Source organism: Perognathus longimembris, chromosome 13 (assembly GCF_023159225.1).
Source record: "Perognathus longimembris pacificus isolate PPM17 chromosome 13, ASM2315922v1, whole genome shotgun sequence".
Taxonomy (NCBI): domain Eukaryota; kingdom Metazoa; phylum Chordata; class Mammalia; order Rodentia; family Heteromyidae; genus Perognathus; species Perognathus longimembris.
This window is the reverse complement of record NC_063173.1, coordinates 62,855,433-62,870,396: the sequence shown is the minus strand read 5'-3', so window position 1 is coordinate 62,870,396 and position 14,964 is coordinate 62,855,433. Positions and strand designations below refer to the sequence as shown.

Sequence of the window (14,964 nt, the reverse complement as noted above, 5' to 3'; positions counted from 1 at the left end):
GACTACAGCCACTGCCCCGGCTCGGCCACCCCCCGCCACCCCCGCCCCCACCACCCCCGCCCCCACCACCCCCGCCACGCCACCCCCCGCCACCCACCCCTCCACCACCCCCGCTACCCCCCACCCCCGCCCCCCACAACCCCCTCCACGCCCACCCCCGCCACCCCCACCACCCCCACCCCCCACCCCCGCCACACCCTCCCCCGCCACCCACCCCTCCACCACCCCCGCCACCCACACCCCCGCCCCCCACCACCCCCCTCCACGCCCAACCCCGCCACCCCCACCACCCGCCACCCCCCACCACCCTCTCCCCCACCACTGTCACACCCCTCCGCCGCCACCCACCCCTCCACCACCCCCGCCACCCCCACCCCCGCCCCCACAACCCCCTCCACACCTACCCCCCGCCACCCCCACCAGCCCCTCCCCCACACCCTGTCACACCCTCCCCCCGCCACCCACCCCCTCCACCACCCCCGCCACCCCCCCCCACCCCCGCCCCCACCACCCCCTCCACGCCCACCCCCCGCCACCCCCCACCACCCCCCGCCTCCACCCCCGCCACACCCCTCCCCCGCCACCCACCCCTCCACCACGCTCATGCCTGCTCCCCACACAGGGACCCTCCCCACCACAGGAAAAAAGCCCACGGCCTGCAAGCCTCGGTGTGCCTGGACAGACTGGCTGGACACAAGCAAGCCCAGCCGGCCGCTTTGGGGGTGACATCGAAACCTACTACCACATCATGTCCTCGGGGGTGCAGCTGTGTAGGAAGCCGGTGGCCATCGAGTGTGAATCCGTGCTCTTCCCCCACACGCCCCCTCCGGCAGCTCGGCCAGGTGGTGCTCTGCAATGCCGACTACGGGCTCATCTGCCGGAACAGCAAGCAGGCGGGAGGCCAGACCTGCCTCAACTACCACATCCGTGTGCTCTGCTGTGAAAACCCCAGGCCCTGCAGCACGCCGCCCACGGCCGGCACCGCCCACGGACCGCGGGGCTTCCACGGTGCCGGGGCCCGCCACCTCAGGGAGGCCAAGCCCCGGGACTCAGACCGCAACCTCCAAGACCGCCCGGCCCAGCACGCCCCCCGACGGCAGGCCAGAGCACCTCCCTCACCCCCCCCCACACGAGGGTCCCCCGCCAGCAGACCCACCTCTCAGACCAGGCTCCCCTCCAGCACCCTGTCTCACAACCTCTGAGTCCACTGCAACCCACTCCTCCACCACAGGATCCACTCACCCACCCCCACCGCTGAACACCAGGACCACGTTACCCACATATACTGGATCCACTGCAACCCACTCCTCCACCACAGGATCCACTCACCCACCCCCCACCGCTGAACACCAGGACCACCTCACCCACAGACACTGGATCCACTGCAACCCACTCCTCCACCACAGGATCCACTCACCCACCCCCACCGCTGAACACCAGGACCACCTCACCCACAGACACTGGATCCACTGCAACCCACCTCCTCCACAACAGGATCCACTCACCCACCCCCACCACTGACCACCAGGACCACCTCACCCACAGACACTGGATCCACTGCAACCCACTCCTCCACAACAGGATCCACTCACCCACCCCCACCGCTGAACACCAGGACCACCTCACCCACATATACTGGATCCACTGCAACCCACTCCTCCACAACAGGATCCACTCACCCACCCCCACCGCTGACCACCAGGGCCACCTCACCCACATATACTGGATCCACTGCAACCCACTCCTCCACAACAGCAACCACTCACCCACCCCCAAAGCTTGACACCAGGACCACGTTACCCACAGACACTGGATCCACTGCAACCCACTCCTCCACAACAGGATCCACTCACCCACCCCCACCGCTGACCACCAGGACCCACCTCACCCACAGACACTGGATCCACTGCAACCCACTCCTCCACCACAGGATCCACTCACCCACCCCCACCGCTGACCACCAGGACCACCTCACCCACAGGCACTGGATCCACTGCAACCCACTCCTCACCACAGGATCCACTCACCCACCCCCACCGCTGACCACCAGGACCACGTTACCCACATATACTGGATCCACTGCAACCCACTCCTCCACAACAGCAACCACTCACCCACCCCACCGCTGACCACCAGGACCACCTCACCCACATATACTGGATCTACTGCAACCCAATCTTCCACAACAGGATCCACTCACCCACCCCCAAAGCTTGACACCAGGACCACGTTACCCACAGACACTGGATCCACTGCAACCCACTCCTCCACAACAGCAACCACTCACCCACCCCCAAAGCTTGACACCAGGACCACGTTACCCACATATACTGGATCCACTGCAACCCACTCATCCACAACAGGATCCACTCACCCACCCCCACCGCTGACCACCAGGACCACCTCACCCACATATACTGGATCTACTGCAACCCAATCTTCCACAACAGGATCCACTCACCCACCCCCAAAGCTTGACACCAGGACCACGTTACCCACAGACACTGGATCCACTGCAACCCACTCCTCCACAACAGCAACCACTCACCCACCCCCAAAGCTTGACACCAGGACCACGTTACCCACATATACTGGATCCACTGCAAACCCACTCATCCACAACAGGATCCACTCACCCACCCCCACCACTGACCACCAGGACCACGTTACCCACAGACACTGGATCCACTGCAACCCACTCCTCCACAACAGGATCCACTCACCCACCCCCACCGCTGACCACCAGGACCACGTTACCCACATATACTGGATCCACTGCAACCCACTCCTCCACAACAGGATCCACTCACCCACCCCCACCGCTGACCACCAGGACCACCTCACCCACATATACTAGATCCACTGCAACCCACTCCTCCACAACAACAACCCACTCACCCACCCCCACCGCTGAACACCAGGACCACCTCACCCACATATACTGGATCCACAATCCACTCCTCTACAACAGGATCCACTCACCCACCCCCACCGCTGACCACCAGGACCACCTCCCAAAGGATCTCACTGTCTACCCCCAATCCCCACTCTGGACCCAGTACCCAACATCCCTCAGCCATAGTCACCAGCACTACCCAGGTCACAAGACCACCCATGTCCACTTCTCAGGCCACATCCAAGCCCTCCAGCAGCACCACCGTCACAGTGTGGGCCACGTACAGTCCCCTCTGCTAGCACCAGGGCCAGTGAGCCAGTCCCCACCCATGAGAGCACCACCGTGAACCTCACCGCAGGACGCCTAGATTCGCCTTGGACATTGTCCATGCTGTCCATTGGCTCCACACTGACCCCCGGGCCCTCAGCAGCCAGGACCACCGCGTGCAGGCCCCGGTGTACCTGGACGGACTGGCTAGATGAGGACTACCCCCACTCCTGGTGCGAATGGGGGAGACTTTGAGACATTCCCAGTGCTCCGCATGGCTGGCCACGACTTCTGTGAACACCCGCAGGACATCCAGTGTCGCTCTGAGCAGGAGCCGGACCGACCCCTGCAGGCCCTGGACCAGGTGGTGACGTGCGACGTGCGCCTGGGGCTGGTGTGCAGAAACCTGGACCAGCCGGGGGCCCCTGAAGTACTGCCACAACTACCACGTGCGCGTGCTGTGCTGTGCTAACCGCAGCCAGTGTGACACTGTGGCCACTACCACGCCACCCACGGTGCTTTCCTCCCTCCACACCCAGGGTCCACCCACACGGCCCCAGGGCCGGGCCACCAGGACCGCCTCGCCTCCATCCACCGGCTCAGCTGTCAGCCCCCCGTTGACTCTGAGGACCACACACGCCCCGGGGGCTTCTCCCCAGAGCCCGCTGACCTTCAGTGTGTCTACCGCCGCTCCCCTCGGGCATCAGCACCCCTCAAGTCCACCGCAGTTTCCAATCTACCTTGTTTCTGCCATATATTTGGACAGCTGTTCTCGCCCGGTGAGTCTCTACTTCTCTCCTCACCAACCCGAGCTGTCCCGCTTCCCCTGCTGCCCGCTCTCTGTCCCTCTTGTTCCTAGCCAACCTCTCTCTACCTCACGGCTCCCCCCTCCATCCTGGCTTTTCCCTGGGCCCCGTGTTGTGCGTGGGCAGCTGAGGCGCGACCGTCCTCATCCGGTCTCCGTTTCTCAGGGGACATCATCTACAATAAGACGGACGGAGCCGGCTGCCGCTTCTATGCGGTCTGCAACCAGCGCTGCGCCATCGACCGCTACCAGGACGCCTGCCCCTCCTCCTCACCACCGGCGTCCATCAAGCCCACGCTCCCGCTCAACTCCTTCCCGGGCTGCGACAATGCCGTCCCTCCTCGGCAGGTAGCCTCCCTCCCCTCACCGCTCCCAGGTGTGACACGCCCGAGGACCCCCCCCCCCCGCCAGGGGGCCTCCGGCCGGGACCGCCATCTGGACTGAGCTAGGACCCACACCAGAGCCAGCACCCGAGCCCCCTTCCCTGCCGGCCGGCACAGGGAATCTGCATCCCACTCACCGCAGACTGGCTGCTCGGGGGCTCAGGGACGTGGAGGCCTCAGGCAGAGGGGGGGGCTGGGTCCCCACAAGCCCCCGGCCAGCACCTCGCACGATCCTCTGCCCCAGGTGAACGAGACCTGGACCCTGGACAACTGCACAGTGGCCAAGTGCGAGGGCCACAACCAGGTCATCCTCCTGAAACCAGAGCCGGTGGCCAACGTCAGCTGTGTGAATGAGCACCTGCCCGTCAAAGTGTGGGACCAGGACCAGCCCTGCCGCTTCCACTATGAATGCGAGTGTGAGCAGACACGGGGGCACACAGGGGGGACGGGCTGGACGCGGGGGGTGGGGACGGGCCGGACGCGGGGGGGGTGGGGACGGGCCGGACGCGGGGGGCGGGGGGAGGTGCAGGCAGGACAGTGTGGAGGGAGCTGGGGGGCGGTGCACCTGGAGACCCGTGGCTCCGGTGGCCTTGGGCAGCAACTGTACCTGCTCTCCTGGCCTGCGGGCCCCATGTCCGTGGGGAGGGCCGGACAATGGGCACTGCATGGGTGGGCAAGAGCCCGCCAAGGGTCATTTCCTGGGGTTCGGTGTCTGCTTTCCGGTACTGAGTGCCAAGGATGCTGCCGTGACCCAAAGCAGGCTTTGAAACACAGACACGGTCTCCCATCCCAGAGGCTGAAGTCCGCCACGGAAGCCATCTGGGGTCGAGGGGGGCCCTCCCTGCTTCCCCCAGCCCAGGGCTCCCCTCTCTGCGCCTGTCTCCGCGCGGCCTCTCCTTTGTCTTAAAAGGGCACGGTCCCACTTTAGCCCACTCAGGTCCCGGTGCGCACAGGGTCCGTGCGCGCCTCAATCCACCGCGCCCCTTTCCGAGCTGGGGCGGTGGGGCCCCGGGGTCCGCGCCGCCCGCCACGGAGGCCGCAGCCCGCTGTGCTCCGCAGGCTCCTGCAGCGGCTGGGGGCAGTCCCACTACAGGACCTTCGACGGCACCACCTACTCCTTCCGGGACAACTGCACCTACGTCCTCATGCGAGAGATCCGCCCGCGGCAGGGCAACCTCAGCGTCCTCATCCACAACCGCTACTGCGGGGCGGCCGCCAACGGCAGCTGCGCCCGGGCCCTGCAGGTGAACCTGGCCTCCGTGGAGATCATCCTCACCACCACCGCCGCCGCCGGCGGGAAGGAGGAGAGCCTGGTGAGTGGGCGGCGCGGAGGCCCCCGGGCCGAGCCGCAAACCCAGGGCAGGTGCGGTGCGGCCGGGGGCCGGGGCCGGGGCAGCCCCCGGGGCAGCCGAGGAAGAGCGGCCCCCGGCCGGGCCTCTGACGGCGCGTCTCCACGGCCCAGATCCTGTTCGACCGAGTGAAGCTGAGCGGCAGCTTCAGCAAGGACGGCGTGAGCGTGTCGCTGACCGGGGGCCACCACGATGGGCGTGGACATTCCCGCCATCGGCGCCGCCATCACCTTTGACGGCCGCATCTTCCACATCCGGCTGGCCTACGGCCGCTTCCACCACAACACCGAGGGCCAGTGCGGTGAGCGGGCCGGGCCCCGGGCTCCCGCCACCCTCCGCCCCGGGCCTCCACGGATGGCGAGGAGAGCGGGCAGGGGGAGGACACCGGGGACTGACGGGCCTCTCCCCCCCCCCCCCGCAGGAACCTGCACCAATGACCGGAGGGACGACTGCCGCCGCCCGGACGGCACCATGGCCGCCACCTGCCGGGACATGGCCCCGACCTGGCAGCTGCCCGGAGGCAGTCTCGACTGCCCCAGCGGCGGCCCCACGCCCGCCCCGTCCGGCGCGGTCACCTCCACCCAGTGCCCCCTCAAGCCCCTCTGCGAGGTGCTGCAGAGCCGGTGAGCGCCGGCCTGGGGGGTGGGGGGGCGGCGGGCGCGGCGGGCCTCGGGCTCCCCGGGGGCGCTGACCCCCCCCCGGCCCCCCCCGCCCCCGCAGGGTCTTCGCCGAGTGCCACGGCCTCATCCCACCCAGCGTCTTCCTTAACTTCTGCGTGCGTGAGATCTGCCGGGCCCGGGGCCGCGAGGTGCTCTGCCAGAGCCTGGAGGCCTACGCGGGGCTCTGCCGCGCCCGGGGGGTGTGCGTGGACTGGCGCAACGCCACCGGCGGGCAGTGCGGTGAGTCAGGTGGCCCCGGGACTCCAGCCTCGGGGACCCCTCGAGCACCTGGTGATCGCCGTCCCTGTGCCCACAGACTTGTCCTGCCCTCCCTCCAAGGTGTACAAGCCATGCGGCTCCTTGCAGCCCAAGTCCTGCAACTCCAGGTAGGCACCGGGGGGGGGGGGGGCACCGCTCGCCTCCCTGAAGGGCTGAGCGTGAGCCGAAGCCCTGTAGACGCCTGCACCCCGAGACTTCCTGCGCCCCGCTCCCAACCCTGCCTCCAAGCTCCGAGGGAGGCCCCTTCCGGGCCGAGCCCAGGAAAGACAGGACGCCTGCTCGCCCCAGCCTCAGGCTGCGGCTTGGCCCTGGGCTCAGGGTCCTCTCCCTTCCTGTCCTTCAGGATCCAGAGCCCTGTGAGCCAGGGGCTGGCTGAAGGCTGCTTCTGCCCCGAGGGCCAGGTCCTCTTCAGCTCCGGCATGGACATCTGCGTGCCCGAGTGCCGTAAGCGCCGCCCTCCCCCGGCTGGACACGGCCCCCTGGCCCCTTACAAGCCCGCCACACCCACGTGGCCAGGTTCCCCCCACCCCCCCCCCCGGCTGTCATGGGGCAGTCACAGCAAGGCCTCGGACCCCAGGCTCTGGAAACCTACTTTTGCTGTGGTTTGGCGCTGGCCAACGGGGCTCCTGGAACACTGGATTCTCCGTGTTCCCGCCCCAGCCCCGTCTCACTGGCCCAATGAACCAAAACTCCCAGGGGGTCTGCCAGGCGGGTGGGAGGACGGGGACCCCTCCTGGGGAGTCTGTGCCAGGCAGGAGGGAGGACAGGGACTCTTGCCTGGGGTATCGGGCAGCACAGCCTGGGGCACGGTCCCCTTGGCCTGTAGCCCTCTTTGCCAGGCCCGGCCTTTGACATCGTCAGCAACTCTTGTTTTTCTTCCAGCCTGCGTGGGTCCCGATGGGCTCCCCAGACACGTGAGTGGCTCTCTCTCCGCCATCTATCTGAGCAAAGGGAGGGAGGCAGGGAAGGGTGGCCGGCTCTGTCTGGTCCTTCTTGCCGCTGTCACCCTGGGCAGCAGAGGGCTTGAGCTCAAGAGGCCAAGGAAGGACTGTGTCCTGAGCCTGGTCCTGGCTCCTTGGGGGCCCTGCCTTGCTCTGTGCTGAGCCTGGTCCTGGCTCCTTGGGGGCCCTGCCCTGCTCTGTGCTGAGCCTGGTCCTGGCTCCTTGGGGGCCCTGCCCTGCTCTGTGCTGAGCCTGGTCCTGGCTCCTTGGGGGCCCTGCCCTGCTCTGTGCTGAGCCTGGTCCTGGCTCCTTGGGGGCCCTGTCCTGCTCTGTGCTGAGCCTGGTCCTGGCTCCTTGGGGGCCCTGCCCTGCTCTGTGCTGAGCCTGGTCCTGGCTCCTTGGGGGCCCTGCCTTGCTCTGTTCCAGCCGGGAGAGCAGTGGGTCAGCAACTGTCAGGTCTGCAAGTGCGAGGCGAGCTCGGTGTCGGTGCAGTGCAAGCCGCTGCCCTGTGAAGCCAAGGACCTCCCGGTGCAGTGTAGGCAGGCTGGCTTTGTGGCCTTGACCAGGCACGAGGCCAACGACTCGTGCTGCCCCGAGACACTGTGTGGTAAGCCCCATGGCAGGGGTCAGGGAGGGACAGGGCAGGGCCAGCACCTGCTAGCGGACGGAGGAGGCTGTGTCTGAGCCCAACCTGGGCTGGCCACCCCCGTGGAAAGGCCTCGAGGCCTTCCTACCTAAAACGGCCGGCCTCAGGGCCGGCCCGGGAGTTGGGGAGAAGGTCGGGGCGTGGTGGCGAGGGGCCTGCAGGGGAAACCAGAGGGGACGCGAGGCCCATCGGCCGCTGAGAAAATCCAGCAGGGCAGGAAAGACCCAGGGCGGCCGCGGGTGGACAGGCAGGCCCCTGACAAGGCACGTTCCCCACAGTGTGCAACACGACCACCTGTCCCCAGAGCCCACTTCAGTGTGGGCCTGACCAGGAGCTGATCAGAGTCCAGGAGGAGGGCAACTGCTGCCCCAGCTTCACCTGCAGTGAGCGGACGGGGGCGGGGCCCGGGCGGGCGGGGAGGGCGGGGCCGGGCACTACAGGCCCCTTGGATCGGACCTGGCTGGCTTCGAGTCTGAGGAGCACAGGGCCACCCTCAGCCCCACTTTTCTTCCAGAACCTAAGCTGTGTGAATACAATGGCACGGTCTATGGGGTGAGTAAGGGCTCATCCCGGGCCGTGGGGGTGGGGAGAGGGGGGCAGGAGGGAAGCCAGCACCCCTCTGAGAGGGGCCTCTCGTCCCAGCATTGCGGCGGGGGACGGGGGGGGGTGGGGCGGGTAGGGCGGGTCGGCGGATGGTTGGGGTGCAGGACAGCCGTCTGCCAGAGCCGGGCAGTGTGGGCCGTGAACCTGCCGCGTCGAGGGCCTCCTGGGGGGGCGGGGGGGTGAGGCCCTGCTCCCCCCGCCCGGCCCCTGCCAGCCCGCAGCCTGCTCGACCTGGGGCGTCTCGAGGCCCCGGGGGTGGGAAGCCCTGGCTCCGCGCCCGGCCCGGCTCCAGGAGGGGTCCCGGCCCTTCCCCAGCCGCTGGGGCTCAGCGCCGCCCTCCGCCCCAGGTCGGGGCCCGGTTCCCGGCCGTCGCTCCCTGCCACACCTGCACCTGCGTCTCCCGGGACGGCGCGGGCCCCGCCGTGCAGTGCGAGGAGGTGGCCTGCACCACCAGCTGCCCTGAGGTGAGCCCGGCCCGCGTCCCCCCCGGCACCGCCGCGGGCGGCTCCAGCCCGGCCTCGGGGGGCCCTGGGCCTTTAAGTCAGCAGGACGGGAAGAAGGCTGGGGTGGGGGCGGGGGGCCCGGCGAGGACCGGGCAGGGCGGCGGCTGACCGGCTCCCGTCCCCACAGGGCTTCAATTACTCCAGGGAGGCAGGGAAGTGCTGCGGGGTGTGCGTGCAAGCCGCCTGCCTCACCCCCAAGGGCCAGCCCGTGCAGGTAACCGGAGGGGGCTGGGGGTGGCCTCGGTCCCCCCACCCCGCTTCCTGGGGAGAACCTCCCTCCCCCCCGGAGCTCGGCCCTGGACTAATGCCCTCCGGGGCCCCGCCCTCCACCTTGCTTCGCAGCCCAACCAGACCTGGGTCCACAGACAGGTGAACAACTGCACCAAGTACCGCTGCCAGGAGGAGGGCGGTGTCTACATGCTCATCCCGCAGCCCATGCACTGCCCCGACGTGTCCAGCTGCAGGGTGCGTGGGGGGGAGCCCGCCCCCTGCCAGCCCGCCCCCGCCCTCCCCCGCCCGGCATCCTAACCGGGCCCCACTCCCACCCGTCCTCCACCCTGCAGGGGGTCCTCAGGAAAAGAGACTGCTGCTACTTCTGTGAGGAAGACCGTAAGTGGAGGCCCACTCCCCCCGGGGCCCCCAGCCCGCCACCACCCAGACTTCTCCCACGGGGGGTCAGCGGGGGGCGGGGGGCGTGCGGGCCGGGGTCCCTGCATCTGCCTCCTCTTCCCAGATTCATGTCACATCCACACCAACACGACCATCCTGCGGCACCGGGGCTGTGCGAGCGAGGCCACCATCAGCGTCACCTTCTGCGAGGGCTTCTGTCCGGGGCTGTCCAAGTGAGTGGGGCTGCCCCCGCCACCAGGGCCCCAGGCCAGGAGAGGGGCAGGGCTTCGGCGGGCCCCTCTCTCCGTGTCCACCCGCATGAACGCGGAGGGCCGGCCTCCCGGCCAGGCCAGAGGCAAGCCGGGCTCCGCCACACGGACAGGGTCGGTGGACCCGAGCCGAGGGCCCTTGGGTGCTGTGTCCACCCACAAAGCGCAGGCGGCCTGGGAGCCCTCCGCGGACCTGCAGGTGGCCCCAGGGCCTTGCCCACCGTGAGCCAGAGCGGCAGGAAGGCTGGAGCCCTGGGCCAGAAGAGGCAGGAGGCGGAGGCAGGCCCGCCCAAGCGCTCAGGAAGGTTCTGGGAGGAGAGGCTGCTCAGAGCCGGCGAGATAAAGGAGCGCGAGGGTCAGAGGGGAGGCAGGGCGGGTCCACGGCGGCTCCGAGTGCCCCGAGAGCCCGGGGAGGGGCGCCGTGTGCTCAGGGGGCGGACAGCGCGGGTGGCTGGGGTAGCCCAGGAACGGCCTCGGGCTGAGGGGCTGCCCTGCCCGCCCTGCTCCGTCCGCAGGTACTCGGCGGAGGCCCAGGGCATCCAGCACGTTTGTCCCTGCTGCCAAGAAAGCAGGTCCCACCAGGAGACGGTGGCCTTGCGCTGCCCGGACGGCTCCACCTTCTCCTACACCTACGACCACGTGGACGAGTGTAGCTGCTCCGTGGACTGCAGCTCTCAGCCCGGGGCCCCCGGGGCCACCTACACTTAGGGGCCGCTGCCCCGGCCCTCGTGCCCCTCCCGGAGCCAGGACACGCAGCGCGGACCCCGGAAACCTTCCGCGGGCTTGCTGCGCCTCCGTGGCTCCCACCGCCTCTGCCCCACCTTCGGCCCGCCCCTCGGTACAACCGCGCCCCGGTGGTGGCGGCCCGGAGAGATCTCGTGGGGACGGCCCCTCGGCCGCCCGCCCTGGGGGAGCCTGCGGCCTGTCTCCGTCACCTGCCGCCAGGACTCCTTAGAACAAAGCCCGGCTTCCCGCCGCAGGCCCCACGGAGCGCACGTCTGCCACACGGGCCAGCAAGGCCCTGTCCCCGCCGGGCCAGCTGCCAGAGAGCCGTGTCTGGCAGTGGCGGCCTACCACATCTGCTCCCCCCCACCCCTCCCCCACCCCACCCCCGCAGCCTGCTAGAGGAATCTGGGACTGGACTAGCTCGAGGGAGGGGCCAGCCCTCAGCACCCACCGCTCCCCCGGCCCCAAGCTGCAATAAACCCTAGCACTGTGTGCATCTCATCCTGGTGTCTCTTCCTGCCAATGCGGCCGCAGGTACCAGCGGCCAAGGATGGGGCTGGACACACAAGGCGGACGGCGGGTAGGAGGGCTCGGCCATCTGCAGGCCCTGGGCGCCTCGGGGGACAGGTCTCGGGCTGCGGGCCCCGCGCCCCCGCTCAGCCGTCCGTGAACATGGGCAGCGTAAGGAGGCTGGCTCCCACGCGCAGCCCAGGCCCGCCCGGGGGGCAGGTCCGTGCAGAGCTGCTGCCCTGGGCGGCGACAGGCGGGGAGACGCAGTGTGGCCCGGCACACAGCCCTGGCGTGTTTCCTGAGCACACCTGACCTGTCACGGTCGGCTCGCTGCACACACGGCCACCCTCGTCTCTGCCATTTCTCTCTATTCCTGAGAGTTCTCCACGGACGTGGCAGGGAGCCACAGAGGCTGAGGGACACGTGGGGCTCACTGGTTAGCGCTAGCGGTAGGTAGCAGGCACACAGAGACCCACTCACGCAGGACACAGAAGGTGCCCACACTTGGGTGTGGCTGTGCAGAAAGGGTGGGAAGGGAGCTCCGGGTGGGCAGGGAACGGCTGTGGGTGGCACGCAGACCCACGCCGACCACCCGCCGGGGGAGCGTCTGCGGGGAGGCGGGGGAGCTGGGAGGGCAGGGCTGCGGTGGGACCCTGCTCTCGGGGAGTGGGGACAAGGGTCTGACTCCCCCTCCTGGCCATGGTCAGTGCTCGGGCCTGTCTTTCCTGCCTGCCCAGTGAGGTCTGGCAGGCTACCTGGACGGGGGTGGACACGGTCCCAGGGCACAGGGTGCAGGGAGGGTGTGGGCTAGCAGCGGGCTCCAGGCCACCCCCCTGCCTGGGCCTTCCTTAAGCCACAAGCAAAGCATCTCCTTGACCTTGGTCACTCTCGGGGCGCCGTTGCTGAGGACGCAGGAATGGACCACTGGCTCATGGGCCGGGATCTCCCGTGTGCCATGGCCTTGCGCAGTGCGCTTCCACTGTGGGGCACAAGGCGCTCAGGATCTGCTCATGGAGGAGGCAAGGTGGGCTGCAGCCAGGCCAGTGGGCTCCGGCATGCTCCCAGCCGCCCGCGAAGCTCAGCCGCTGACCCCGGGGAGAGGCGGGGAAAACCAGACCGTATTACTTGACTCTCAGGATGCTTTAAGGACTTGTGTGCTGGGCACCGGCCAATCACACCTGGAACCCTAGCTACTCAGGAGGCCCAGATCTAAGGATCACAGTTTGAAGCCCGCCTAGGCAGAAAAGTCCCCATGAGACTTTTTTTTCCCTGCCTCAAACTGTGATACATGACATTTATTTCTGGTTATGTAAGCTCCATTAGTATTTGTTGTTCACTTTAGTTATCATTAGTTGATGGATCAGGGGCACAAAATATAATCTTATTTCCTTGGCCCCAAAAGACTAAAAATATACAGGCCCAACCCATCACAGGTATTCCACAAAATTAGTTCTTTCCTTCTAATAATCAGTATCAAAATCATCCTCACAACCATTTCCAGTGTATTATTGAGATAACAACTTTACCAACTTAAGGCTGATTGTTGAATATAACATGATTTCTAAACTTGGTATTATGTATAATGAACTCTTTCCTGCTGTAATATATCTAATAGTCTGTCATTCTGGGAGTAAATGCAAGATTTGCTTTTAACATTCCACCCTCTTTCTATATTTGTTCCCAAGTCTTGTTGAAATATAGCGGAAACACATTCGGAAGGTTTAAAACTATAGTGCTTCGTGACTAACCCATGAGACTCTGATCTCCAATGAACTTTCAAAAAGCCACAAGTAGAGCTGTGGCACAATTAGTAGAGTGCTAGCCTTGAGCAAAAAAAGCTCAGGGACAGTGCCCAGGCCCTGAGTTCAAGCCCCAGGCCAGGAAAAAAGAATGAAAGAATGAAAGAAGGAAGGAAGGAAGGAAGGAAGGAAAGAAAAAGAGAGAGAGAAGGAGGGAGGGAGGGAGGGAAGGAAGGAAGGAAGGAAGGAAGGAAGGAAGGAAGGAAGGAAGGAAGGAAGGAAGGAAGGAAGGAAGGGGGAGGGAGGGAAGGGAGGGAGGGAGGAAAAGAAAGTAAAAAAGGATTCTGGTTTCTACATGGAAAAGTCAGTGTCTCTTCCACAGACATCTGATAAAAGACAGTGACAAAACCACTGAAATTGCAGCTAAACAAACGACAGTATCATAAAAGCACATAGATGCCCTTTTTGAAAATGAAGCAACCGCAAACTAACGTGGAGACAGGAAGGCCCTGGGGAGGAGAGCCGGAGGCCCAGAGCCCTTCCTGACAGAAAACATGCAGGGCACGCAGCCCCCAATTGCCAAGTCCTCCAGGATCCCGAGCCAGCGCCTGGTAAACCAGAAGGTGGTAAAAGACCACACATCCAGACTCGCTGTACAACAGGATGGTCTTTCCTCTTTCCCTAAGATTTAGAGTTAAGATAGATCTGAAGTTTTAAATTAAAAAAATAATAAACAGTTCCAAAAGGCAGGCAAAAGCAGAATGAGAGCAAGAGCAAGAGGGGGGGGAGGGAGAGGGAGAGAGGAAGAGGAGAGGGAGAGTGCAAGCATGGGGGGCGGGCATTACCTGGGTTGATCGCCATACTCTCACAAAACGAAGGAGTGATGAGAGAGGAAAACCAGTACATCCATCCCAGGTGCTCAGGAAGGAGGCAGGCAGAGGTCAAGTCACAGCTGCAGCCCTGTCCTGGGGCAAGGAATGCGGTCACCGGGGGTATTTCCTGCAGCTCTGCCGCGTTTAACGTTCTGGATCCGCCAGAAGGGCAGCGCGTGGTATGACGCGGGATTCTGACCCTTGTGCTTCTTACGTGCGGGGAGAGCTGTCTTCTACCTGGAAGGACCTGGCCCTCGAGGCAGAGGTCAGCAAGGACACACCCGCTGACCCGGGCTGAGGCCCAGGCTCTATTCATCCCCACTGTGGAGTTGGTGCCACCTGCTGGCCACTCTATCTGTGGAGGCTGGCGCAGGAGGATCATGAGTTGGAGGCCAGGCTGTGGGCTACACAGTGAGACCATGTCCCAAACAGCAGCCAATAAAAAGGAGGAGCCTGCCTTGGGCTGTCCTCCATAAGCCTGCGGCCACTGCCTGCCAGACGCTGGCCAGACACCGGGCTGCTCAGGTCATCCACCTCAGCCAATGTCAGTGTGGAGGCCACGGGGAGCCAGCTCAGGGTCGCTGAGGAGAGAGGCTTTCCCACACACCTGCTTCCATGCTGGTACCCTTCGGCGTTTCAAGAAACCCTGGCTGCGGGCCCTGCTTCTACAAATATTGCTGGAAAGGTACCATTCACAGATGCTGTGAGTTATTGGTAAAAATACGAATTGCAGCAGGTGCCGGTGGTTCACACCTGCATCCAAGCAAAACTGAGATCTGAGGATCATGGTTCAAAGCCAGCCTGGGCAGAAAGTTTGTGAGCGTCTTACCTCCAATTAACCACCAAAAAGCTGCACGTGGAACTGTGGCTCAAGTAGTAGAGTGCTGGCCTTGAGCACAAAAGCTCTG

General features: G+C 65.6%; 1 protein-coding gene across 1 annotated transcript in view; it reads left to right on the top strand.

The window, feature by feature from the left end:
* Muc5b (mucin 5B, oligomeric mucus/gel-forming) overlaps positions 1-10,939 on the top strand; it is a 28,293-nt gene extending 17,354 nt beyond the window's left edge. Inside the window, 30 exon segments of the mRNA XM_048361471.1 lie at positions 1-43; positions 623-707; positions 709-820; positions 822-1,100; positions 1,319-1,754; positions 1,843-2,056; positions 2,660-3,165; positions 3,255-3,391; positions 3,393-3,578; positions 3,580-3,646; positions 3,703-3,942; positions 4,135-4,316; positions 4,596-4,767; positions 5,411-5,664; positions 5,814-5,879; positions 5,881-6,001; positions 6,122-6,323; positions 6,421-6,599; positions 6,676-6,745; positions 6,982-7,082; positions 7,521-7,552; positions 8,006-8,186; positions 8,504-8,608; positions 8,740-8,777; positions 9,176-9,292; positions 9,459-9,545; positions 9,674-9,796; positions 9,895-9,940; positions 10,065-10,173; positions 10,725-10,939. Coding sequence (XP_048217428.1) covers positions 1-43; positions 623-707; positions 709-820; positions 822-1,100; positions 1,319-1,754; positions 1,843-2,056; positions 2,660-3,165; positions 3,255-3,391; positions 3,393-3,578; positions 3,580-3,646; positions 3,703-3,942; positions 4,135-4,316; positions 4,596-4,767; positions 5,411-5,664; positions 5,814-5,879; positions 5,881-6,001; positions 6,122-6,323; positions 6,421-6,599; positions 6,676-6,745; positions 6,982-7,082; positions 7,521-7,552; positions 8,006-8,186; positions 8,504-8,608; positions 8,740-8,777; positions 9,176-9,292; positions 9,459-9,545; positions 9,674-9,796; positions 9,895-9,940; positions 10,065-10,173; positions 10,725-10,917 — 4,683 coding nt within the window. The 3' untranslated portion in view covers positions 10,918-10,939.
* Positions 10,940-14,964: the final 4,025 nt, after the last annotated feature.